This window comes from Girardinichthys multiradiatus, chromosome 9 (genome assembly GCF_021462225.1).
Source record: "Girardinichthys multiradiatus isolate DD_20200921_A chromosome 9, DD_fGirMul_XY1, whole genome shotgun sequence".
Taxonomy (NCBI): Eukaryota; Metazoa; Chordata; class Actinopteri; order Cyprinodontiformes; family Goodeidae; genus Girardinichthys; species Girardinichthys multiradiatus.
The window spans coordinates 37,097,778-37,125,597 of NC_061802.1; the positions used below are offsets into that span (position 1 = coordinate 37,097,778).

The 27,820-nt window shown below is 39.2% G+C and overlaps 1 protein-coding gene across 4 annotated transcripts in view; it reads left to right on the forward strand.

The window, feature by feature from the left end:
- Positions 1-532: 532 nt before the first annotated feature.
- clocka (clock circadian regulator a) overlaps positions 533-27,820 on the forward strand; it is a 37,239-nt gene continuing 9,951 nt past the window's right edge. Inside the window, exons 1-11 of one of the 4 annotated variants that reach the window (XM_047375187.1) lie at positions 533-770; positions 20,382-20,601; positions 20,706-20,806; positions 22,031-22,090; positions 24,467-24,615; positions 24,693-24,784; positions 24,870-24,959; positions 25,049-25,169; positions 25,278-25,391; positions 25,481-25,599; positions 27,095-27,177. In XM_047375187.1, the coding sequence (XP_047231143.1) occupies positions 20,787-20,806; positions 22,031-22,090; positions 24,467-24,615; positions 24,693-24,784; positions 24,870-24,959; positions 25,049-25,169; positions 25,278-25,391; positions 25,481-25,599; positions 27,095-27,177 (848 nt within the window). In that variant the 5' untranslated portion in view covers positions 533-770; positions 20,382-20,601; positions 20,706-20,786. Of the gene's footprint in view, positions 771-13,635; positions 13,862-20,381; positions 20,602-20,705; positions 20,807-22,030; positions 22,091-24,466; positions 24,616-24,692; positions 24,785-24,869; positions 24,960-25,048; positions 25,170-25,277; positions 25,392-25,480; positions 25,600-27,094; positions 27,178-27,820 lie in introns of those variants that run through there. The other 3 variants (XM_047375189.1, XM_047375188.1, XM_047375190.1) reach the window with 3 other exon arrangements.

A 27,820-nucleotide genomic window follows, 5' to 3' on the forward strand; every position in this document is an offset into this window, starting at 1 on the left:
AAAGGTTTAAATAATTTATGCATGAAAGAGTCGTGTAAAGCCTACAGTAAAGCTCTTAAAATGGAATATTTCACAAGTTATAAAGGAGAATAAATAAATTAGAGTGGCTTGTTTTCCACAGTTTATATAACCTTTAAGAAGTGTAGAAATAGCGCCACATTTTCCATCTACTTAATTTTGTGGTCAAACAGAGAACTGTGGCTCTCTGCGGTTTGTCTGTTGCCATGGTGATAATACCACGCTGAAGATGGGAAAACATTCAAAATACAACATTTTAAAAGCCAAGTGACTTAAAGACACTAACATACTCTGTTGAAGTTAAATATATAATTATAAATATAGTATTTATATTGAAAAAGAACTTATCTATAAATAATAAAATATCCACTTTGTATAGTGTAGTTTTTTACTACTATTTTTCCCTGTGAAAGAAAGAAAGAAAGAAAGAAAGAAAGAAAGATTGCATTAGCGGAATAATTAATGAGTGAAAGAAATTGGTGAAAGATTTAGTAGAATCTACAAACGGTCTTATTTCATAATACACCTGAAAATATTATAAATTCTTCCAGTATATATTTCATGTTAAATGATATAAGCAGTCTAAGTAACTAAGTGCTGTGTTTGAGTCTTCGCAGGGGCGTGTGTGTTTTCTGGAGAACAGCGGCAGGCCGTTTTGGCTCCAGTTCCAACTCCATCCAGTCTGCGCAGTCAACCGCCAGCAGCGCCACTGGGTGCTGGAGTATCCCGATGAAAGACTAGACTCCACGGAGGTAAGTGTGACGGTTCTACCCCCGAAGCCACTCGGGACTGTTGCATCTTATTTGGCGTGGTACGTGTATACTTTTAACAGGCTTGAACGGATTAAAAAAAAAAAAACGTCCAGCTTGTACCCGTTTAGTAACAGAGACCAGCCGAAGGCCCGGTGACCCACATTCTTATCTAATGCTAGCTAGCTAGCGTCGGCTAAAACTGGGTTAACTTGAGTGCATCACGTTTATGCGGACGAGTTAAATACAAACGATGTATTGCATGATAAAGTTGCTTGCCACTTATAAAAATGTTTCTCTTTAACCCTTCTACTTAACATCGGGTACTTGCGGGTGCCATATGTCGCTGTGTTGTAAACTGAGGAGCTATTGTTTTATTTCTGTAAATCACGTTAGCCGGTAAACTGGGTGGCGATAACAGCCCTCTAGCGGTCTCTTCCCGGTTTTGTCGGCCGGTGTGATAGATTAAATGGTGGCAAGATTAACTGGTTGAAATCTATGCGCACCGCAGATGTTTCGAAAGCGTAGGTGGCTGTGTTGATGCCTGATGAAAATATTCCCGACGTAACAAAACTGTTCGCAAAAAGTTAATCAGACATCATAGTGTCTTTCCTCTTGCTCACCATATGCTGTAAAGCGAAACAAACATTTTTGAGCAACAAGTCCTCCCCATTATGTAAATTCCTGAATGCAAATATAAATCCACGTATTATTCAAGACACACAAGTCTTTTGCACACAAGTGCAAATATGACAACCATGGAACTACTTCAGACACTGAGTTCTGCATGACCCCTGCAGGGTCAACCCAGGCAGCTACACATCATAGAACGATTAGGACGTGGAAATACGGTTTAATCAGAATCAGAAAAGCTTTATTGCCAAGTACGTTTTTGGACATCCAAGGAATTTGTTTTGGCGTAGTCGGTGCAGTACAATACAAATTAAACAGTATAAACATATCTACAATATAATGTAAATATATGTGCACAGTTTTAAGTGAGTGAGAGTAAATGTAGAGCAGTATAGGATGCAAGAGCAATACAACAGTGCAGGTGATCATTGTGCAAGTATGGCAGGAGTCCAAGCTGAGCGTTAATGGCGTCTCTTTCAATCGCAACTAAGCTGTGAATATAGCTAGATCCTTTACCATATCTGCAGTTCGTGAACTATGCTCACATTTGTGCCGAGAATAACAGTGCAACTGTATTTAGCAGATCCAACCAGATTAACTAGTGATAGTCGAGGTCCGCACGCAGATGTTTGTAAACTTTAGGTGGCTATGTCGTTGCCTGTTCAAAACCCTGCTAACGTCACAAATAGTTTGGTAATTTTTTTGTATCATGCAAACAAAGCCTTGCTTATGTAAGGGGAGCCCCTCAATTGCGCCTTCGCGCAACAAAAGACACATTGCTGCAGACTCATCACAGAAATTAGAAGGCTGCGCGATTTATATATATTTTACATATGGTTACTTACGTTACTATCAGTTTCACTGTAAGAATGTGTGGTACTCTGTTTTTGTTTAAAGCATGTGAATAAGGTATAACCCTCACTGGCGAGCCTATTTAATATGTCAAACGCTGACAGCAAGCATTTTTCTATTCCATAAAATAAACCTCCAAAAAAAAAAAAAAAGATCTAGATTCGAACTGGTGCCAGCATCAACTACCAGTTGAAATGACGCCGGGTTGACCACTAGACTATCATGGAGCGTGCTCCATAACCATCCCTGCCTGTTATCAGTTCGATATGGACTGACAGCTATTGATGCTTTTGAGAACAGACTTAGATCAACAGGTGACAGTCAGTTTAAAACAGTTACGAGAACATTTTGAGGTAATTTGGATGGAAAAGGGTAAATATATATTTCTCCCCGGTGTCTCTTACGACGGAGTATTAAGGTCACTTGATGAAAAGAATAAAGACGAACTTTATTTTAAGTAAAAGGATGAGAACAACATATCAATAGGTGAAGATGAAACTGGTGCAAAACCTGTGGTAGCAATGTCTGCTGTTAATGAGTTAGGAACTTTGGTATTAAAGAAATTATTTCTACTTAATCCTGTGGAAACACTTTAATCAGCAAAGGACCGCTATCCCGACATATCACTGACTGCGAACAGAGCAGTTTAAGCTTCTCATCCTTTCTTCAAACTATTCCCACTTTATTTTTCCAATTTCGAGTTGAAGTTCTTTTTCCTCACCATTTTCTTGTTATTAAATTCTAAGTTTTCACTTTACCTTGATTTTGTCATTCTGACACGAACACAAGCCTCTACAAAGGTAGTTTTTTTTTTGTTTTCTAAGAGACCTCAAAACGCCGTCCTGTGTGGTGAACTGTAACAAATGACATAAACAGAAACTTGATTTTTATTGCTATTGTTTCAGTCAGTATGTAATTTAAATATATCATATGAGGGAGATATGAGAAATAAAAACCCCAATCGTTCTTTTAAAACCTTATATTTTATTTGCCATGGTTTAACACTAATTTCAGGGATTAAGTAGTACTTTGGGATCTTTTTATGGCATCTTGCGATCTATTTCAATCTTCCTTTGATGATTTTCAAGCTCTCAAACAACACATAAAACCAGTATAAGTTCAGCGTAATTTACAAGCTCTGTGTCAGCGGTTTTGCAGATATTATTTCAAAAAAAGCAACATACAATATTAAAGCAATAAAAAGTCGTTTTAATTAGTTATTCTTGAGATCTTTATGGATAACCTATGGAAACAGATAGTATTTTGCAAACATTTGTAGTTCTTTAAGTTGAACTCGCATTGTTTATTTCCTGGTTCGGTAAAGGGGTCCTAAAAAGCCACACCCACAAAAACATCTGCCTCTACCAGTTGCCACCACAAGATAATCTCGCCACCAATTAATCTATCACGCTGGCATCGGGGCAGGGACAGACAGACCTGCTGCACCTGTATCGGAAACTGACAGGCGGACCAGACTTGAGTTAGATTTGCTTAACCAACAACATAATCAGCAGTCAGATTTCAAAAACTGTATGAGATCCAAACAGGAGTTGATTTGGAGGCCTTTAAATTTAAACATTACTAACATCCCCTCCATGTTACCCATGGTCAAATGTTAATACTTTATATGTCTAATGTTGGAGTTGATCCCAGGAACTCCTGCGTGTTCGTTTGTTTGGTAAAGCTAAGACATCCTATACTGTTACTAATAAAACAAAGTAATAAAAGAACGAGGAGGCAGTCTTTAGATGCCTGTACAGGGAGAAGCTCGTCCGAAATACTTTTGAAACTTCTGATTACTTCCCCCCGAACAGTAGTTTTTATTCAAAATCAAGGCGTGAACATGACAAAAATACATTACAAAGAAAAAACATACATTTTAATCGAGTTTCAGAGCTGTCTGGCACTTCTGACATGACTTTTCAGCACTTCCTGTTTTTCTACAAATATCTTCTTGTCATAGGGCAGATCTTACAGAGACACATCCAAAAATATCTTCTTGTTACTGAGCAAATGATATCCAAGTCAAACACACACAAATATAAGCCTGTCAGCGGGCCTTTAAGTTACACTCATTTTCTTATTTCACACATTATTAAACATACTTGAGCATAGCAATACAGATCCTTTAAGCATAGCATGAATATTTTCCAACACTAACATAACTGTTATTATAATTTACAACTGGAAAGTAATATCAGCACACAATCTAATACATTGATTGACTTTATACCTTGATGTGGCAGCTTGACTCTAAATAGTAGAAGTGTGTATGCTTAAAAATAATAAAATAAATTGGAACTGCACTATTTAAATAGTAATAAGCCTGAATTGTACCACCTTATTCAAAAAATGCATTAAAAATGAGAACTCCCACCATTTTTGCTCTATAAATGCATCAACCATGAGAATGTACCTTGATTTAGTTTTTTAAGTTTAATTTAAAGGTTAATGACGTATGCTTTGATGCAGTTTCCCAGTCCTGGTTTTCAAGGCCATCCTCCATGTTATAAACACGTCTATGCTTCAGTGCACCTGATCGTGGAAAAAGCCAAGAAAAGCCTAATCGGTGCATGTCTAAAAAATGTTTTTTCCTCTTTGAAACCCTTTTTTTTGGTTTCATGAGCTCAGTTATATACTGAATAAGTACAGCTTTGGTTCCCAAAGTTGAGATGGAGATCAGTAAATGATCCCCATCTCAACTTTGAACTGAGCAACAAACATATTATTGAAAAGGAAAGCTGTTTTATGTTAGTAATCTTGGAAGAGATAAAACAAAAACTGCATTTGCAATTAGGAAAAAGTAATATATTTGCCATTATATTGGTAGTAGGTGCTGTTTGTGTCATCATTGTCCCACTGTTTAATGACTTGGTAGTAATGTTTGTATACTCAACCAAGAGTTGGGGGTCACAAGTGTCTTTCCCTGTTATTTTTTGGACCAGAAGCTGAAAGGTTTAGAAGCTGCTGGAGTAGAGGTCGAAAGGTGTCTCCTTAAAACAGCTAGGCTACTTCTAAAACTCTGAGAGGAATTCATGACGTGGCAACTACGTCTAACAGCAGAGAAATTCCTTTGTCACACAGGATTGTTTGTGTCAGACTGACATTTTTCTGAGAGCTAAGGGAATGTTGTTGATCTTGAAGACATAGCAAGTCTAACTTAATGCCTTTGTCAGCGGTTATTTCTTGGCAGTTAAGGAAAAAAAAACAATCTAGGGGTGAAAGAAAATTGTTTAAATAAATGAAAATAAATATAATGAAAGTCTGCTCCATTGTGTGTAGTTTCTTGTTTGCTTTCTAAATTTGACACAATTTAAGTGGTGGAAATATTTTTCAGTATTACTCTCATTTGTACTCATGTTAGTTCTCTTAAGTAAAATTTGGGTTAATATTTTACACTAAAATGTAGTGTAAAACCACAAATATGTTTAATGGATCATTACTTCTAATAGTAGACATTAGAAAAATGCTTTCATGAGACCAAGGGATTATGGTTCTTGTAAACAGGAACAAGCTTGTTACAGTGAGGGCTAAAGTCATTTTTACACTTTGCTTTCTGCCTAAACAGGTTTCTCTTTATAAGTAACTAGGTTTCTTACGATACTACAATTCAAATAAGATACCAATACTAAGAAAAATACTTGATATGCAATACCATTTTTAATACTGCGGCAACATTTTTTGAAGGCACAGGGTTCTTTCTAGTTAAGAGCAAAAACCATGATTACGGTAATTACAATATCACAATATTTTAACTTCCTCAATGAGGGCAAAACTAATAAGTAGGGAAAATGCATCCATTGTTTAGAAAAAATTTATAATTTGAAAGTGTCACTTCCCTGTTTAGCCAAAACAGTAGACAAGATAACGCTTTATATAATTGTGAATATCCTTTATGGAAGTACGTATGTTTGATTTAGTCGTGAAAATTGTATATTATTATAATTGCTTACCTTTAGTGTGTCACTATGTGCTTCCATTTGCCCGTCAACTAGCTGTTGATACAAATGAATTTTACTACTTGGGGGCCAACCAGCGACGCATGGAGAACGTCATTTCAGCAGTGTGCGTCATTTCCGCTCCTTCTTTCTGTACGGCGGAAAAAGAACAGTGCGGCAGCGGTCGCCTTTCCTTTTGTCCTCTGTGTTTTTGTCTTTCATGATGACATGGACATCATGGCACTTGTAGATGATAGAAAGTACCGTTGTATGTCCAAGCCAACACCGATGTTACGTTGACTATATAATGAGGTGGGTAGAGCTGGCCGAGTTGCTCCGTCGAAGGTCCACTGGCCTCAGTGACATCGTCAACGGAATGTCAAAATTGTGAAATGATTCTTCTCTTGCTTCAAACCCGGCTGATGGCCCGCCCCTGGAAGCCATATACCGTACTGTGATTGGTAGATTCGTTCAGCTCTAGCTTGCTCAATAAAGGGACCTTCCAAACACAATGCAATAAAGTGCCATTCATAAAATCTCACAGGCCGCACTAACAATAAACTTTCATATCAAGGTGGGGCCACAAACCTTTGCCAATGGGCCGTGAGTTTGAGACCCCTGACTTAAAGCAATAACATAAAGGTTATTACAAAGGTTGTAACCTATCCATATTTTGCAGTTAATTTGATGCACTGAACCATGGTATCTGAGGCCACTCTTGCTAACATTGCCATAAGGTAACATTCAAGGCCTTTTATTGCAAACGGTTGAGGTCTGGAAGCGGATTAGCTTTGAACAGAGTTCAGAGAGATGTGAGTGATTAACGTTGGAGACCCGAAGCTGTACTTCTGCTTTTGCAGTGCTGCAAGAGCCTCAAGATGACCTGGAGGTTTTAGTTCTGATTCAGTAATACCAGAGCCTCTGTTCTGATTGGTATATTGTGTTCTTGTAAGTCTCAGGAGAATTCACCACAGTTATCTGTAATGAGGTGAAGGAGTTGACTTTTTAACAATAGCCTACTAAATTGTGCTTTTAGTCGCGGAGGTGCTAGGTGGAAAAAGTTTATTTTCAGAGACACCCGGTCTGGGCTAATTAAGCTGTTTGAATCTAATTCATTAAGTGCTGTGACAGAGTTGCTATTCATCCATGTTTCATTGTGTTCTATTTTTGCTCCACAATCTGTCGTGAAAATAGAAATATTAATCCGAGAACGATGTTGACTGAGTCACCAGAGCCCCAATTGTTTTCTTGTGTGAAGAAGCAGCAAGATGTATCAGGATTCTATGAATGCATGTGCTGGAAGAAATTTTGATTATCACTTATAACTATTGTTTGTCTGTTTAAGTTGTTGAAATATTTTTGTTTTGCTATGCTCTCCAAATGTTCATATGAAGAAAATCTGAATAATTCTGTTACAACAACACTATGAATCCATATCTTTCAGAACAAATGCAAAATGCCTTTTAAAATGACACAAGGTTTTAATGCCAGAAGTGAAAGTAATTTTTAAAAAAAGCACCCTTGAAAGGTATCCACACCAGCAAACACAAAAACAATATTAATCATATTTTAAAGTTGGATGTTATTGATTATTTCAATATTTTCAACTCTGGTTGTAGTTATATTTTATGATTATACGACATATTATTTCGTCCATAGCTAACTCGGGCATGCGCTGTGCTTTTTGACCCAGTTTTGCGTGTCCTTGTACTGTTTTCTTTGTGACATCCTTGCACTTACTCTAGCCAGCATAACAATAAAGCGAACTTAACCTTAAACTTGGCATGGATGACTTGTATAATTAACTTAATAAAAATACAATGCTCAAAAAAATAAAGGGAACACTCAAATAACTCATCCTAGATCTGAAGGAATGAAATATTCTCATTGAATACTTTGTTCTGTACAAAGTTGAATGTGCTGACAACAAAATCACACACAAATCATCAATGGAAATCAAATTTATTAACCAATGGAGGCCTGGACTTGGAGTCACACACAAAATTAAAGTGGAAAAACACACTAGAGGCTGATCCAACTTTGATGTAATCTCCTTAAAACAAGTCAAAATGAGGCTCAGTATTGTGTGTGGCCTCCAAGTGCCTGTATGACCTCCCTACAACGCCTGGACATGCTCCTGATGAGACGGTGGATGGTCTCCTGAGGGATCTCCTCCCAGACCTGGACTAAAGCATCCACCAACTCCTGGACAGTCTGTGGTGCAACGTGACGTTGGTGGATGAAGCGAGACATGATGTCCCAGATGTGCTCAATCGGATTCAGGTCAGGGGAACGGGTTGGCCAGTCCATAGCTTCAATGTCTTCATCTTGCAGGAACTGCTGACACACTCCAGCCACATGAGGTCTAGCATTGTCCTGCATTAGGAGGAACCCAGGACCAACCGCACCACCATAAGGTCTCACAAGGGGTCTGAGGATCTCATCTCGGTACCTAATGGCAGTCAGGCTACTTCTGGTGAGCACATGGAGGGCCGTGCGCCCCTCCAAAGAAATGCCACCCCACACCATTACTAACCCACTGCCAAACCGGTCATGCTGAAGGATGTTGCAGGCAGCAGATCACTCTCCATGGTGTCTCCAGACTCTGTCATGTCTATCACATGTGCTCAGTGTGAACCTGCTTTCATCTGTGAAGAGCACAGGGCGCCAGTGGTCAATATACCAATCCTGGTGTTCTCTGGCAAATGCCAAGCGTCCTGCACGGTGTTGGGCTGTGAGCACAACCCCCATTTGTGGACGTCGGGCCCTCATACCATCCTCATGGAGTCAGTTTCTAACCGTTTGTGCAGACACATGCACATTTGTGGCCTGCTGGAGGTCATTTTGCAGGGCTCTGGTAGTGCTCCTCCTGTTCCTCCTTGCACAAAGGCGGAGGTAGCGGTCCTGCTGCTGGGTTGTTGTATGGCCTCCTCCACATCTCCTGATTTACTGGCCTGTCTCCTGGTAGCGCCTCCAGGCTCTGGACACTATGCTGACAGACACAGCAAACCTTCTTGCCACAGTTTGCATTGATGTGCCATCCTGGATGAGCTGCACTACCTGAGCCACTTGTGTGGGTTGTAGAGTCCGTCTCATGCCACCACGAGTGTGAAAGCACCACGACATTCAAAAGGGACCAAAACATCAGCCAGAAAGCATCGGTACTGAGAAGTGGTTTGTGGTCTCCACCTGCAGAACCACTCCTTTAGTGAGTGTGTCTTGCTAATTACCAAAGATTTCCCCGTGTTGTCTTTTCCATTTGCACAACATCATGTGAAACTGATTGTCAATCAGTGTTGCTTCCTAAGTGGACAGTTTGATTTCACAATTACTTGGAGTTATATTGAGTTGTTTAAGTGTTCCCTTTATTTTTTGAGCAGTGTGTAATAAAGCAGTAGAGAAAATCTGCATAGCCTTTGATAGCAATGAATTTAAAATGAAAACCAGACTTTTCAGAAGGCTGGATAGTGTGTGGACATTTGAACTCATTCCTCAGATGTTTATAGTACACTCCAGTATAGTACATCCTAATTGTGTCAAGCACAGTCGGACCTTAGCTTCTCTCATATTGGGTAGATTGGTTTAGACAGCAGTATTTTTTATTAAATGGTGCAATTTGCATTCGTTTTGTAGGGTATTTCTTGTTTAACTGAGAAGGATTAATCCTAAAGGATAAAGGAAACAGCCTTTTTAAATTATAGTAAACAACGGTTACCTTCGCCAGGTTGTAAGTTAATGAAGAGTTAGGCTCAAAGTTATAAATCCAGATTTAGATTTAAAATAATTTTCATTCAACCAAGAAGTTTGTTTCTGATTAGAAATAAAATGCACAATGTTAGAAATAATCTATTTTAATGTCAAAAATATGTCATCATGGAAAAAAGGTCATTGATGCTCTTGTTCACAATCATTTGAAAAGCCGCTGAATTTATGCGAGTCTTCCTGCGTATCGGATTGCGTTCCTACTGTCTCCAAAATGCATGGGGGTGGGAGGTCCCGCTGTTGCTACTTAAAAGTTCAAGAAGGAACTGCTATTAAGAGCAGTCCTCTCAATTCTTTTGTGGCTAAATATTAGTTTTGCACTGAGAAATTAGTTGGTAACTGCAAATTATTTACTTAAAAATCACACAATGTGATTTTCTGGATTTTTGTTTTAGATCCCTTCACTCACAGTTGAAAAATACCTATTGCCCCTTTTCCACTGGCCAGCCCGGAACAGCTCCGCACGGCTCTGCACGTTGTGTGTTGCATTTCCATAGACCCGCTTTCGCTCTGCTGAAGGGAACACCTCCTGGAGGCGCGGCTTTAAAGCAGCGTGTGTCATGCTGGCCATTGGATCGGCTACATCAGCAAACACCTTTTCATTCCTTGTTGGCCCATCCAGCTGCCGCTGAATACTGCAGTCTCCTATGATCGCCAGAAAAGCTCGTTGTTGCTCCAAGGGGTGACTTTTCCGGAGAACTGTGCGGACTCCATCATATGTTTCTCTCTCTCGCTTGAATGCACGTTTGAAAATGGCGGGTTTTTGTTTTTTTTACGCTGGTCGACTCTTACGGGTGGCCGCGCCTACGGCCAATCAGTGAATGGCCGTTTGTCCACGTCACGTACAGTACCGACTCGGCCTCGCTTAGCCCTGCTAAGAAGGAGGTACCAAAAAAAGTAGGTACCGGTACAGAAAGCGAGCCGAGTGGAGTGGAGCCGAGTCGGGCCAAATCGAGCCAGTGGAAAAGGGGCATATGATAAAACTTAAAGACTTCTACATGCTTTGCAAGTGGAAAAACCTGCAAAATCGACAGTGTATCAAATACTTGTTCTCCCTCTGTATAGCAACAGTCTTTGATATGGAAGTGGTTTTTGAGTAACGAAGACTTAAACTTAGCTATTTTTAGTATCAGTGTGTCTAAAATAAAATCAGAGGAAGCCCAAAATGTGTTATAATTATATATATATATAAAAAAAAAAACATTTTCTATAGAGGCATGTTCATTCAGGCTACAACAATAGTTGTAGTCTTTGTTCTAAATTTGTAAACAATTTTGTGAAAAAAATAGCAAATTTTTCATATCACATGAGTGCACTCATGACACACCTTATGGGGGACTGAATTTACGTAGGTACGTAAAAAACACTAGTAAGACACAATCAGGCAGAACATGTTAGTCTCTTTATCATGGTTTTAAAAGGAAATGGTACTTCCCAAGAGATTCCCTTTTTCTCAGTGAGCAAAATGCAATAATCAAATTGGACTGTTACCATACCAACTTTAAATAGAAGAATTCAAAAACTGTATAAAAGAGTCAAACCCAACAATTACATTCTGACTAACAAGTTCACCTCCCCCTTAAGGAAATTTCTTAATGAGTACTCCCCTGTTTGGAATCGTTCTGTCTTTGTCTGGTTCGGTTTGGTGATTAAAAAAAAACTTTTAATTTTGACAATAGTTTCATAGGGTTCTAGACCCACAGTGATTATTGATTCCCCCATACAGCCTGTCATCCTCCTGAACCACACTGACCCACTTGGCACCAGGACAAGGCCCCTGGCAGAGGTCCTGCTCCTCTGAGACCTGCAGCCAACAGCAGTCGAGGGGCGTTCGCCAGTCATCGCTGCTGGCTTCTAAACCCTTCTTGTCTGAGTGCTGCCGAGTCAAAATACGATACAAAGCCTGCCCTTATATTTCTAGGCCTGCGGCAGTGTGTGCAGTAAGTTGAAACACAGCTGGCTGCCCACTGTTAACACTGAGGTTAGTGTATCAGTTCAGCTGCATTGTGGATAGTTGGTAAAGTTGTGGATTTATTAGCTTACACAAAAACTTATATTATTAAAACTTTGTCAGATTTATCTTTGAAGAAGGATTTTTATCTTTGATCTGATAGGTGGACCTTGAAACGGCTTCTCACATGACCTTATTGATAAAGCACCGTGTAAATGAAGTGTTTTTAATAATCATGATCTCCTTGGCAGACAGCCTTTTGATGGCTGGTTGTTATGAGTACAACACATTTTTCAGGATATTCCCAACTAAATCTGCTTAGAGGAAGATGTTTATCATCACGTGTAGGGTTTAATGTTGTAGGTGCTGGGTTTTGGTTTGTTTTGTTATACCTGGGTTCACTGAGAGTTCACAAATCCCCGGGTCTCAGGTATCATGGAGAGAAAACAGGGGTTGCTGTGCTACCAAACAAAAACAGTTCTCACTTAGCTGTGGTGAAAATGTTCATTTTTATCAAGGTCTAAGTGTACCACAATTCATAATAGCAAATACATATTTAGATTATTACTTAGCTGCACCAAAATTGATCTTGAATTTGAAACAAATGCCTAATTTACTACAAATATAGGTAAATAAAATGTCATAAATAAATGTGTTTGATTTTCCAAAAGCAGATTTATTTCGCTATTTAATAATACTTTAAATCATAAATTGTATCCATCAGAGTCGCTCACAAAGTCAGTTGGCAAGGCTAAAATTGCTATGGTCAAGATAATTGATCTGAAGGTTTAACCCACCAGATGTTAGAAAATATTTGACAAGAAACAGTGACAGATTAAGTTGCTTAAGTTTGACATTGCATCAACAAAGCTATGAAGTCTTTGAATAAATACTGAAATAACTATATGTGACTTTAACATGACTTCAAAAGTAATTGTAAAAATGTTCCCATTTATTTATATAACCATGCAAAATTGGATTCATTTATTTCCAGTATTTATCTTTGACACAGTTATCTTTAACAAATATTTTAATGATTTACACATTTATGACATTTTGGCACTCCAGAATCTTTTATGCATATTAGAATTATATAAATGTCGTGTTTTCAATAAGACTAAATGATTCATTTGCCAGCAAAAGTGAAAATGGAAAAGGACCCTTAGATTGCACAACAGTTAAGATTCCAGCAGGATCTGCTTTAGTACTCTTTGTCACCTGTGAAAGTTATAATAACTTCTTCATTACTATGACTTACAGACAGCTTTCTCAGGGGTTGCATGCACGCTCCTGTCATAAAAAAAACCGATTCGTTTTATGACAGAATAGAAGCGTGTGTTTGCAGAAAACATTGCCACTGCAGTGTCCCAGTATTTAGTATTTAATATTTAGTGACTCAAGTTCATGACAGAGTGGTGATCCCGGTGGTCTGTTCATTTTTCCGCTACATGACAGAGGGAGTGTTAGCTGTGGAGGAATTCATCCAGGTTATTTTTAGTCTGCGCAGCGAGGCTGGTTGCTGTGGTGTTGCCCGTTGGCACCGTTGCTACGCTGGCATCCCAGTGCTGGGTGTGGTGCGTTGCGTGACGAGAGGCGTCATAGATCTACTTCACAGTGACTCATATCCTCAGAGCTCTGCTGCCCTAAATCTGAGCTGGCTTGCACACACCCACATACATGCAAACACTCGAAGCATCCCACATTGCTCATTGAGCAGTAAAAAACAAAACAGAAAAGATAAGTCAGTCGTCTGTCAGAGTGAAGAACACTCTTTACATTTTCTGTGCTTATTTGGAAGCATTTGATGGCTGATGTATAATATTTCAGTTTTTCGGAACGTCTTCATCCCTTTACTTGACCGTCTGTTCTGTGTGAGGCTTCGAGGCACCAGGAAGTCTTTGTATGTTGTGTGGTTTAATGACAACACACAATGCTGGATGTGTGAAGGTACTTGGCAGGTAATGTGTTGCGCTTTTAAGGTTTTCATGTTGACAGCATGCTGGGCTTTTTGCTTAAAACGTAGAAGGTTTTGCCTGTGGAGCTGTAATTAAGTTAGATCGGAGGAGGAAAAGGAGAAGGGGGAAAGTAGGTCAATGGGCCAGCAGGTCAGTGAATCACACATGATATCATGGTTATACAAGCCTTGCTCTCCCACTTGCTCAACACTCACTCAGCAGTGAACATTTTTAATATTTTCCTTTCATCACTCATTTTCAATATGTATCACTAATGCTTTTATTTCGTTTTCCTGCATGTGGCGATTTTCTTTCCTAATCTCTTGTTATCTAGTAATCTCGGCCATTTTCACTCTGAGACTGTGGAGTCGAGAGTGAAAAGCTACCTGTGTTTGCTTGTCAGGAGAACCTAAGTAAGTTTATAGATAGTTTTTTATTACCATTCCCAACTAGGGCTGCAACTATTTTTTTTTAATGAAATTCATCATCGCTGTGTGACTGAACCTGACGCTTGGGTCACTTAAAAAATGCAAGCAGTTAATTGTAGCTACACTGGTTCAACGCAAGCAGCCGTACCAATGCTGTACATTTTAAAATACACACATCCTCCCTCTTGCTATCTCTACTCCGTCCAAAAGAAGAATTAATCTCAGTTAAGTTGACTTTTTAGGGAAACCAAATGAAGGAGTTAATCTTTCACTTAAACCTAACTTACTCTTCAGAAGCTGGCATTACAGAGAGGGCTGTAGGGTGCTTGTGTTTCAGATGCTCCTGCATTTGATTGATTTCTGTTGCAGACTCATGTTCCATATTACATAAAACAACAGACAATAATGAATAAAAGAAAAAAAATCAGAACAAGAATATAAACAACAATCTATAAAATAGGTAAAAATCAAAATTACTTAATCAGTGTATACACAGACACCTCAACCAGTGCTTTCTTAGACTGGATGGGCAACGAGAACTACTCACTATCGGGTCTGTGAGTGCTAAAATTATACTGTTACCAGAATCATCCAGTCATTCTCTAAAAGTAAACATTAACTTTCTTAAAAGTGCTTTAAAGGTGGAAACACCCACAGCTACAAACATCTGACGGGCACTTCCCCCTCTGGGCATCCCACAAAGGATTCTCATTGTATCCATGTATGCAACATGCAGCTTCTTCATGCTACGTTGCCTGCAGGATGCCCACATGGGGGCAGTATATAGCGGCGTGCAATAAGCTTTAAACAAAGATACTTTTACTGAAACTGAAAAGAAAATGGAAATTTAGCTATCCTGCTTGGTTCTACATATTAAAATAGCACTTTTAGCAGCATTGTACTGTATTAAATTTTGCACACCGTATTGAGTACAGATATTAAATAATTGCTGTAAACCAGCACAACTCGGACTGAATACTACCAGGTCATCTGCATGCATAAGATGGTTTATCAATGTTTCACATAGTATACATGCAGTATAACAGGTTCTCAGCTGTATGAACAAATCATCAACATATAAATTAAATAAAACTGCAGATAAGATCCCGCCTTGTCTAACACCATTGCCAACTCCAAAGGGTAAATTCTGGCTGCTGCAATCGGCCTGTAATTATCCTTAGAGCTCACTTTTCCAACCTTGTCGTTAAGAACTGGGACAAGCAAAATACCCAGCATTGAGTCTGGTATGTCATGAGTCATAAAACCAGAGAAACGGAGTACTAAAAGAGGATCTAGCCTTAAAGTAGTATGTTTTAAATGTTCTGTGGTAATGCCATCCAAACCACAGGCTTTATTGTCCGATAAGCTATGAATAGCTTAATTTACTGTCAATCTGTCAATATACTTATAGATGCGTCGCCGGTGTCAGGATCGTCATCATATGGTCAATTTTTATTTCTTTTGAACAATGCACAATAACGCAACAATATTATATGCCCCTGAAACTCCTTCAACCATTGATGGTAAAGATGGTTTATAGTTATTAAGAGCTTTCACCTCTTTCCAAAAATCAGTGACATTTTCACACAGAATTTTCCAGGTCAAAAAATCTGCTCTCATCATTTGCTCATTTTTAGATATAAAGCGAATATCGTACTTATATCTGGCATTCGCATATTTTTTGTGGTCAAATTCAGGTCCTTGCTTGGGTCTTCCAGCCATGTGCCAACATTTATAAGCTACACAAGCTTCATCCTGGTAGATGGTTACATGTTCTTTCCAGCCAGGTCTGACGTTTGCTTTCTCAGGCTCATTATGCCTAGCAAGGGGTTTACCACTTTCATACAGAGCAGCCACTATATTATCATACATAGAGTAAAGTTCATGTTTATGCTCAACATCTTTACACTTGACATCAATGCACAAAATAGTTTCTTTAGGTAAATAAATGTTGTTCAGATGGATATCTGTTATTTTAATAAGCCAAGAGGTCGTCTTTACTAAATGCAGACCAGTCTAATTTTACACTGGAAACACTCTTAAGTGTTATTATTTCTAGTGGTTGCAGCAAGTTGTTCCACATTTACATTACACCCAAAAGGTATATTGCCTGACACAGCTACCCCATACATTGTAGTCATGCTTTGCAATGCTTCAGGTCCGTCTGCTGTACAGATGCAATGGTCCAGCCATGATGTACTATGCCAAGCTTCACTTATCAATGTTTAGCTGTCAGTGGGCAGTTTGGTTGACATGATAAAATTATTATTTTCACAAAAATGAATAAAGTGGTTAACAAACCGAGAATTACTGTCAGACAGATCAGCATTAAAGTGACCCACAGCATATATACTGTAAATACTATTATCTTGGATAAATGCATTAATAAACGGCAGTCTGCTAAGTTATTCCTCCTCATTTTCACAGGATTCAAAGGGAGTATTAACATTACGAATAACAAAACTATTGTTATTCTGTGTATATTGTCAATGCACCAGTCTACACCCAGTCTAATGGGCTCTATCACAGGGTCTATTCTTTTGTCCCAAAGCACAGCACCCTCCCTGGTGTTCTACCTCTTAACTATAGCTGTGCTGATGCTGAAATCTCTTGTTGATTCTCCCACTCCCAGAAATCGTGCACTGAGATCATCGAGTTCTCCTTGGTCTTGGTTGGACAACCATGTCTCTTGCAAACATAAAATGTCATATTCTGCAAGCAGACTGTCCACAACAATCTGTCGGGCTTTATCCCCTGCACTCTGTCCCAAATGCAATCCGCGACAGTTGTAAGATGGCGCCTGAAGAGACATCTTCGTGTTATGTTGGCACCAGAGGGTGCAGTTATCACCCCTGCTGAATCCACTATGTTTGACAGTCCAAGGCTTGTTGCGTGGTTCATAATAGCGCCGGACCAGAGCCCCTTTTGGCCAGAATTGGCATTGTACATTTCACTAATCAGAATCAGCTTTATTGCCAAGTTTGTACATACAAACAAGGAATTTGACTCTGGTACACTTTGCTCTTTGGTTTTGTTTTTGTATTACAGAATATACATTGTCATTACATTATTACATTATTGTCATTACATTCATTGTAACCTTAAAAGAGCCAAACCTGCTGCACATGGGTTGGCACATATTTTCTGACAGATCACATTTCTGTTTAGATTCTCTCTAAGATGCCAAGAAACCGTTTCTGCATCTACATCTGAGGCACATTTAGTGTTGAACTCGCTCACTACTTGAGTTTTTATAGTTTTAATGGTAATCACAGGTCCCGTCCCAATGATCGATACAGGTCCAAGCCTCCTGCTGCGTTCAGTGGTAGCAACATGCATTCCTGAACCTGAATCAATCATCTTTGGCTTCCGTCGAGGCCTGCCCTTCTTAACAACTTTACTCCATCGAGGGGAGCACGTAAGGAGCTCCGTAACAACAGGATCCTTCATCATTGTATTTTCCATCAGAGCCCGATCTTGACTGCACAGCAAAATCTTGGGGCAAATCGCTGATGCGTTACTGGTCCCAATCCTCGAACCAGCCACTTCTCCAGCTTCCTGCCCCCTGTGCAGGCTGCCATTACCGTAGCTCCGCAACAGCCCCTTGGAGTGCTTCCCCAGTGGAAGGAGGGAAGCGGTCCTAGGCGCCTGATTGCTAAGAGCAACGCCCACAGACCGGCACTCAAGAGTAGTCACGCGTTGGTTGACCGCCGCACTCGGGCAAAACAAACAAGCATCATGGCTTCAAATTTGATTCATGAAATAAACCACTTTTACTTGTTGCCAGTTAATTTACAGCTTGGGTTGCAGTGTGGGAAATTTGCACTAGCAGGAGGCCAGGGGTTAGCAAGAGGTCGTTTTTGCACCTAATTGTCCATTGGACCTGGTGCAATTGAGGAATCATATTGAGGTTAGCACATTCTGCTGGTCTTGGTTTGCTTTCACCACACAGTTATGAAACAAACCAGACCTATTCAACTGGGCTAGTGTGTCTTGATCTGCTGAGCAAGAATCCTGGCAGAATACTTTAAAAAAGATTTCATTAATTATACATTCCAGTAATATCACTGTGACTATTTGTTTTAGTGTGTTTAAAACGTGATGTGCTGTAGTAGTTGAGCAGGACCACCACATACAGAAGCTAGTCCCAATCTTTGGACTATTGGTGCTCCTTTCCTGTCTAATAACTGTGATTAAAGGCCACAAAACTTCCTAATTAAATATACTTTTTAGCATGTTTTTTATTGTTGGATCACTCAAATCTTAGTCAACGCAGCATAGGCTTTGAGTGCCATTTTATATCAAATGGAAACACTAACCCCAACTTTATGCCTCAAAAAATCTATGAATATATACATATATATGTATTTTTCTTTTCTATATTCTGCTTAATTGTGTAGATTTTACTCACTTTGATAGTAACTATTTTCCATTCCCATGACAGCTTTATATTTTTTAACCTATCTGGGGAAGTGGCATGTAAGCCAGTGTCATTTTACATAATTTATTACACCTACAGTGTTTGTTCGTTACACTGTAGCAGTTCTTTGAAACTGCAATTGTTTCAAACCCAGCAAGTCAAGGAGTGTTATTATAATTAAATATAACTACACTAGATTTTACCACGGTCTCATTCAGCATACTTTCAGGCTACCGTTTAGTTCTTAAACTGTTTATAAAGTGCATATTCTGTATTTTTTACAATTATCACATTTGAACATCCATGGTAATGTACAGGGGTTGGACAATGAAACTGAAACACCTGTCATTTTAGTGTGGGAGGTTTCATGGCTAAATTGGACCAGCCTGGTAGCCAGTCTTCATTGATTGCACATTGCACCAGTAAGAGCAGAGTGTGAAGGTTCAATTAGCAGAGTAAGAGTACAGTTTTGCTCAATATTGAAATGCACACAACATTATGGGTGACATACCAGAGTTTAAAAGAGGACAAATTGTTGGTGCACATCTTGCTGGCGCATCTGTGACCAAAACAGCAAGTCTTTGTGATGTATCAAGAGCCACGGTATCCAGGGTAATGTCAGCATACCACCAAGAAGGACGAACCACATCCAACAGGATTAACTGTGGATGCAAGAGGAAGCTGTCTGAAAGGGATGTTCGGGTGCTAACCCGGATAGTATCCAAAAAACATAAAACCACGGCTGCCCAAATCACGGCAGAATTAAATGTGCACCTCAACTCTCCTGTTTCCACCAGAACTGTCCGTCGAGAGCTCCACAGGATCAATATACATGGCTGGACTGCTATAGCCAAACCTTTGGTCACTCATGCCAATGCCAAACGTTGGTTTCAATGGTGGAAGGAGCGCAAATCTTGGGCTGTGGACAAAGTGAAACATGTATTATTCTCTGATGAGTCCACCTTTACTATTTTCCCTACATCCGGGAGAGTTACGATGTGGAGAAGCCCCAAAGAAGCGTACCACCCAGACTGTTGCATGCCCAGAGTGAAGCATGGGGGTGGATCAGTGATGGTTTGGGCTGCCATATCATGGCATTCCCTTGGCCCAATACTTGTGCTAGATGGGCGCGTCACTGCCAAGGACTACCGAACCATTCTTGAGGACCATGTGCATCCAATGGTTCAAACATTGTATCCTGAAGGCGGTGCCGTGTATCAGGATGACAATGCACCAATACACACAGCAAGACTGGTGAAAGATTGGTTTGATGAACATGAAAGTGAAGTTGAACATCTCCCATGTCCTGCACAGTCACCAGATCTAAATATTATTGAGCCACTTTGGGGTGTTTTGGAGGAGCGAGTCAGGAAACGTTTTCCTCCACCAGTATCACATAGTGACCTGGCCACTATCCTGCAAGAAGAATGGCTTAAAATCCCTCTGACCACTGTGCAGGACTTGTATATGTCATTCCCAAGACGAATTGACGCTGTATTGGCCGCAAAAGGAGGCCCTACACCATACTAATAAATTATTGTGGTCTAAAACCAGGTGTTTCAGTTTCATTGTCCAACCCCTGTATCTATGAAGGTAAAGTGTTAACATTACCAGCTCAGGTGTTGCACGCTTGGAGCTTATATCTGATCTTATGCCTGTTTTTTTTCTTTTATAGAAACAGATGTTGCTGCCATGTACAACACCTGCATCCAAAGGAGACCAGAAACTCATCTGACTGACGTCCTTTTGCAAGCTTTCAGCTCCTTTATTGTAGAAACATTCAGTGACTCTCCTCCCAGACTGAAGTCCAACATCAACCACTGCCACAGCCCACCCACTGAGACTCTTCACTCATCCAGACATACTTTCCTCTCACAGGACTGGCTTTATTTTTGGTGAGGATATGATTTTGCTCTGCCCTGACTGCATTATATTCGGCAATGGTTTTCATTCTTTATGGCAACACTGTAAGTGGTTAATTTGCTCTCTTTCTTTAAAGGTTCATTCACAAATGTCTACCTCACGATTAAAAGACTACACTCCAACTCTGCAACCCTGAAAACCCTGAACAGGCTACAAAATGACCTCAAGCATTGACCGGTGAGATTAACAATTTAAATATATATATTTATTTATTCAGAATGCCATCAATTTGTGTTATAGTGAACAGTCCAAATGTTCTACATAATGATGTCCTGATCAAGATTATAAAACATATTTTATTAGGATCCCAATTAGTAAGAAAATACAGGTAAAGAATCTCAGTCTGATACATTATTAAAATCAATTTCACCTACTGCATATTAAGGACAGCGAGCTTTCTAAGTTTCCTCAGTATTACATGGTCTACATTAGTATTGTTTAACATTTAACTAGCTAACAGTAGAGTTGTCACTATACTTGAAGTTCAAACTTAGTTACTAATACTAAGAAGAACACTCAATGCCATTTTTAATAATGTGGAAATGTTTTCAGCAGGCATAGGGATCTTTCCAATAATTACCAGAAAAATACAACCAATTATCGCCCAACAGTGGTTTTATTGTCTTAATTGGTACAGAACAAATGCATAGTAGGCAGTATAGTAAACATTAGGAAAAGCAAAAATGAAAACGTGTTGCTTTACTGTAAAGCTAGTTGACAAGAAAACAGCTGGTAGAAGCTGGAGCTACTCATTATATTAAATCGCAGTGATCATCACAGTATCAAAGTGGGGGGAGGGGCGAAGACTCTGGGTGTCTGCAGTGCTGCTCTTCCAAATTGTATGAAAACACCCCAGTTTATATTGATTGAGATGGAAACAAGTATCTTCAAATATTATATATATTTTTTTCATGTTGATAATTTAAAAATTTCAGCATTAGTTTTGTTGGCTGGTGATTCCAGTGCTGGTTTTATTGTGCTGGGGTCTACATGTTTGTTGTTGCTAGAAATTAATTTATTGTAACCTAACAAACATTTTCTGTGGGTAGAATGAGTACTGGGCTGATTAAGTTTAGAAAACATTTTTTTTTTAATGTCTTTTTTGGGTGGCCTGTAATGACTTTGTTCTGGATAGCTCACTACTAGTCCTCAGTCAAAAAACATCCATGTGTGACTCTAAACTCTTGGTTCATAAACTCTCAAGATCTAATCTGTTGTGTACAGATGAGACTTCTGTATTTCATGCTGCCACTAATCCTGTAGAACTGTGCACAGAATGTCAGATAACTTCAGTTATGCTCCATCTACATTGGAAAAGTGTTGTTGTGCCCCACTGTAACTGAAAAGTCTTATTTAGGTGCTTATTATAGTGTTTAAACTGCTGTTTTGTCCACTGTTTAGAGATGACAGCAGCATTTTTGATGGGTTAATGGAAGAAGATGAAAAGGACAAGGCCAAACGGTAATAACCCCATCACACAATTGCGTTTCAGCCTTTTGTTGGAATGGCCCTGGATAGGGGTCGCCGATATGGCACAAATATTAAAAAACTATTTTATATACAATAAAATCAAAATCATGAATTTCCTACATAAAAGCATAGCTGTAAAAGAAAAGAACATAATTGAGCACAGAGGCTGTTGTGCATTTCTACACATATATTCGCGCTTGACACTATATTGCTGTTGGGAGTATGATTATTGATTGAATAATCTTGATCAATAATTATAATTACAAATCATAATCTGACGAAAATCAATTTCTTAACCATAAATCCTCATTTACGAATCGAGACCAGAGATGTTTCTGGTGTTGTAATTGTGGCTCAACGCCTCTGACAATTACAACCGTTAAATACTCCGTAATAGTTAATAACTATTGCCGGAGATGTCACTGTTTAATCGACCGTTTCTGCTGAAACGTGTGGAATTTGAACCTTATCTTGACTGACACATCACTTTTTGCACACAATGAAACACCAAACGCTCTCTCTTTATCTATGTGAATATTTATTAATTTTCACTTACTCAACATGCAAAATTCTACAAACACAGGGGTAACACATCTAAATAAGCAAAATCAACAAACGGTAGTGGGTATGTATTGAGTCAACCAGCAGTTTATGGCACTACAGACGAAGGGAGAGGGGGATATGAGTGGTGGCGAGTGGTGGGGGTTGGAGCGCAGCTCCGACTGTCCTTTATGATCTTCTGATCATAAAACTTCCCTCTAACTCCTGACCACAAAGGATTGATAACTTTTGGCGGCAAGCTAGCACAGTGAGATTGAAGACAAAGGTAAAATGGAGAATTTTACCATGAGGTCGTTTTAACAGTCCAGTCTTGCAACGCACCCGCGCTCAGATAGTAAACACAAACAGCTCTGGGGGACACGGCGGATCCCGATATTACATAACACATCAAAGTTTCAACAAGCAAGGTTACATGCACATATTATTCAGAACACATGAGATCCTAACCAGCGATTCTGATCGCTTCTACAACCTCTGACCCTGCCCAGGCCTTCTAATAAAGAAATAAAAGATGGGTTTTACTTGTGTCGTCTTCTTCCGAATGAGGGAATTCAAGCGAGGAAAAGTGGGGCTAAGTTAATGTGCGTCCACAATTAACTTTAGGGGAGAGGTCAGTCTTTGTCCTTTGGTCTTCTTGACAAAAAGGAAAAATATGATCTGACCATCAAAGTCGACTTGAAAATGAAACACGGTAGCGGTTCGTCTCTCCGAAGCTTCGTGTCTCCAGTTACGTGTTAACTCACATCTTCGATCGGCAAAGTGAAATCTCTGGCCTTCTTAGTTCAAAAACTTCAGTTATGAATGGTTCGTTGTCCAACGAGAGAGAATGAATGAAACTCTTCACAGAGTTCTTCTCTTAAAGTGACGCGCTTCAATCACCAGATCGGTTTCCAGCAGAAGGCGGCTTTTCAAACATGGGCGCCTCCTATATAGCACCCTATGACGTCAGACTGGGGACGCCCAGTCATATCAGTCGCAATGCTCGATGGGATATGTAGGAGCGGGCTGTCTTGGGTGCAAAATGGCCGATGCCATTGGAGGGGCACAGTGATGTCCAACAACGTGCAGATAATCCAATACTCAGCAAACAAGTGGTCCAACATTGCCAACTTGTCTCATGCACGATTGACATTTAATAAATACATCGGCATTCTAACAACTTAAAGTACACTGCCTAAAACTACATGCCTAACACCCAAATAATAATTTTAAATTTGAATGACAACACCACTAAAATAACGGCATAGCACACTGCTATATGTGCTATCACGGAGCACTGAAATATAATATCTAGATGGTCAGTGGATCCATTAACATAAAGAAATAAATAAATAGGATGTAATCAGACATGATGCAGCAGAACACTGTGAACTCCACCACATTCTTTTGAGTATACATGGCACTGGAGCACATCAAAAGCAGCACAAATACTTTAGAGACATGACAAGATATTATAACTTATTAACTTAACTTACTAACTTAAAAATAAATATTTTTTCATATGTAGACCCCTGTAACATTGATTCTTTTCAAAACTTCTCTATATGTCAAGATCAGTGATGTTAATGAGAGATTAGCTCTAAAAAAATTGCTTGTCTACTAGTAATTAAGGTTTATGCAAATGAACAACATAGGAATTTAATTTCTGTTTTGTGAACTGAGGGTTTATGACAAATCATTTGGAGACACAGGTATTGTAGCAGGGGTTTAGCTTCAGATCCATAGCCAGAGTTGACTCCTTTACACAACAGTCAAATCTTGTCATGAATCTAAAATCTGAGGTTCGTCTTGTTCCTTAATCAACAGCGTGTCCCGTAACAAGTCTGAGAAGAAACGCAGAGACCAGTTCAATGTCCTCATTAAGGAGCTGGGCACCATGTTGCCAGGCAACACCCGCAAGATGGACAAGTCTACTATTTTGCAGAAAAGCATTGACTTCCTGCACAAACACAAGGGTGAGAAACAGTCAGAATGCTGAGAAAATTGTTCAGCCGGGACCTTCTCTGACCTGCATGTTTTGTTTCCTGAACAGAAATTGCTGCTCAGTCAGAATCAACAGAGATCAGACAAGACTGGAAGCCTCCGTTTCTTAGTAATGAAGAGTTCACTCAGCTGATGCTGGAGGTAAGGCTGTTTCTGTGCTTGTTGAACTTCTCTTTCAATAGAAAAAGACATTCGCTAAATAAAGCTAAACATTTTTATCCTTCAGGCCTTGGATGGATTTTTCCTCGCTATTATGACTGATGGAAATATTATCTATGTTTCTGAGAATGTGACTTCTCTTCTTGAACACTTACCTGTGAGTTTTACCTGTTCACTTCAGCTTTTAACTTGATTTCACCTGATAGGTACATCACACATTTGAAAAACCCATGTTGTGTGTTTCAGTCGGATCTTGTGGATCAGAACCTTTTAAACTTTCTGCCCTCGGGGGAGTACTCTGATGTGTACAAAGCTCTGTCCTCACATGTCATAGAGGGAGAGACTCTAACACCAGAGTACCTGAAAAGTAACCTATCTTTTGTTTACTATGTTGTTTTCAGTATTCATTATTGTACTTGAAAAGTTGGTTTTTAAAATACGTTTTTTGGTGTATTTTATTTACTATTTTTATCAGCAAAGAATCAGCTTGAGTTCTGTTGCCATATGCTTCGAGGGAAAATCGATCCCAAAGCGCCTCCTGTGTATGAATATGTCAAAGTCATAGGAAACTTCAAATCCTTGAATAATGGTAAGATGTGTTGCACAAAGTCGCTGCCTGCGGTTTTGATGTTTTGTTAATTTTCTATTGTTTTAACTTTCCTTCCTTGTTGTAAATAGTGCCTAACTGTAACCGAAACGGTTATGAAGGAGTGATCCAGCGATCGCTTCACTCTACAGTTCAGGACAGAGTGTGTCTGATTGCGACTGTAAGACTGGCCAAACCACAGTTCCTAAAGGTGAGAGTCGATTTCTTTTCTTCTGCTAGATGCACAATCAGTGAATTGCTTTTGTTAGTGCAGGGGAATCCAGAAGAAGAAGAAGTTGTCTGAGGCACTTCGGTTTGACCTGTGTGATTATTTTGAGTTGTTAGTGAGGAACAGGTTAGCCTCTGCCATGCAGTAAACCCCCCGTCACCCAGAGTGGTGATGCTCCTGAACTGCACTACACATATTTTTTCAGATTATTTTTATTCCTCTCACAGTTATTAAAATGTTCTATTTCTTTTGTTTTTAAAGATGTAAAAAAAAAAACATGTTTCAGACTTTTTTATTTATTTCTGACTGTGGCAACAACAGTTTCTACATTTATGCTTAATAGTCGAATATTTAAGACAGCTGTTTGAAGAGTTGCAAATTAGTTCAGAAACAGTGCTTCTGAAGCCACTCTCACAGTCTTTATCTTCATATATAATTTGATATAGTGAAAAACATGTTATGGTATGTGGGTGCATACATGAGGAAATTAAGCACATTTAGGCCTAGTATACATCATGTTTTTTTTTTTCTCTAAAAATGGCACAATTTGAAAACGGGTTCCAGAGTGTAACGTTTTGGAAACATCCCAGTCTCCTTTGTGTAGATGGGGAAAAATGTGACATTAATGCGCACATGCACAGCACAACAGATGCCGACCAGTTTAAAACCCTCAGAACAAGATGTTAACAATATCAATGGCGGATTGCAGAGTACTTACTTGTGCTGCTGACTCTTTTGAATCTAACAATGGTTCTCCAACAAGGTGCTTCGCACATGTTGTTCAGTTGTTGTTGCGTAATGTCTCGACTGTTGCCATGTGAACATCTGTTCCATCTATAATTAAAACGTCATGTAGATGTTTTCAATGGGTGTATGTCTTGTAAACAGGCCTTAAGTGTAACATCAAGTTCGGTCTCTTCTATAAATAATGCGTGGCGGTAGGGCTGGGCAATTATAGTATTGTTTATTGTTGTTGTGAGAAGATTGTTAACATAATAAGAATTGTTATTTATTTTGGCAACTATGGACTCTGATGTTTGAAAACCTCAAAACTAACCCAGTTTTTCCATAGTTGGTTCCGTGAGTGCGTCAATAAATGTCAATGTAGTTGATCTGAAAATTGATTAAATGCTGGTATCGCTTGGCTGGTTTCCTATTGTAGCCTATTTCATATTGTAGCCTCATTCATGATTACATTTTTAAGAGCACTACTTGTGTTTTTGGGGCTTTGACTGCAGTGATATGCAGCCACAGCCATACATTCTTTTTTCAAAAAAAGGCTGTAAAAAACGTTTTAATTGCTTTTTATTGTCTCTTTCATCGTTTTTCCAATAAATACCACAACATATTGTGACAACGTTTTAAGGCCATGTCGAGCATCCTTTTAGATGTGTCTCTGTGTTTGTGTTATTTCCACCATAAATGGCCTTGCACATCTTCAGGCCTTAATGTGCTGCTTTATTCTTCTCTCTAACAGGAGATGTGTGTTGTTGAGGAGCCTAATGAGGAATTCACCTCCAGACATAGTTTGGAGTGGAAATTCCTCTTTTTGGACCACAGGTATGATCATTTAAACATTAATGATCACTATTCTTCTAAACTTGTTCTGTTTTCTGTTTTCTGTCATTGTTTATCACATGCATGTGTCACTTTTTCACCCTGGCTTACAAACAGTGGCATCTATTTTTTTATTTATTTTTTTTTATACATGCACGTTGTGTTTCCAGAGATAACAATTAAATATGTAAAAGAACAGTAGGCACAGCCTGAAGTGCAATCAGTCATCAGTATTTTCCCACAGTGATTTATGTGGCATTGCTGATGCCCAGAAACCTCACAAAAACCGTTTAGCCGAAGGGTCAAGATTCACGCTGTGCGACCTCGAGCTGAGTCCTCTTGACCCGTTTGCCAAAAACTAGTTTTATTTTCACCAGAACTGAACAGCATAGCTGTTTTTTTTAATTCTGCATACTCATAATATGCAGAGCAGCAGCCAGTCAAGCTACTTAGCTTGAATTGATTGGTATAGTTGTCGTGTGAAAAAGTAGTTGCTCTTATCAATTATAGGGCCCTACCTGCCAGGGCATGATCTTGTTTTTACATGCTGCTAACATTATTTAAATCTAACCTCAAATGTACAAAAGCACCCAACAGATTGCTAACGGTCATTATTACCTGAAATCAGAGCCGAAATAAAGGAGCT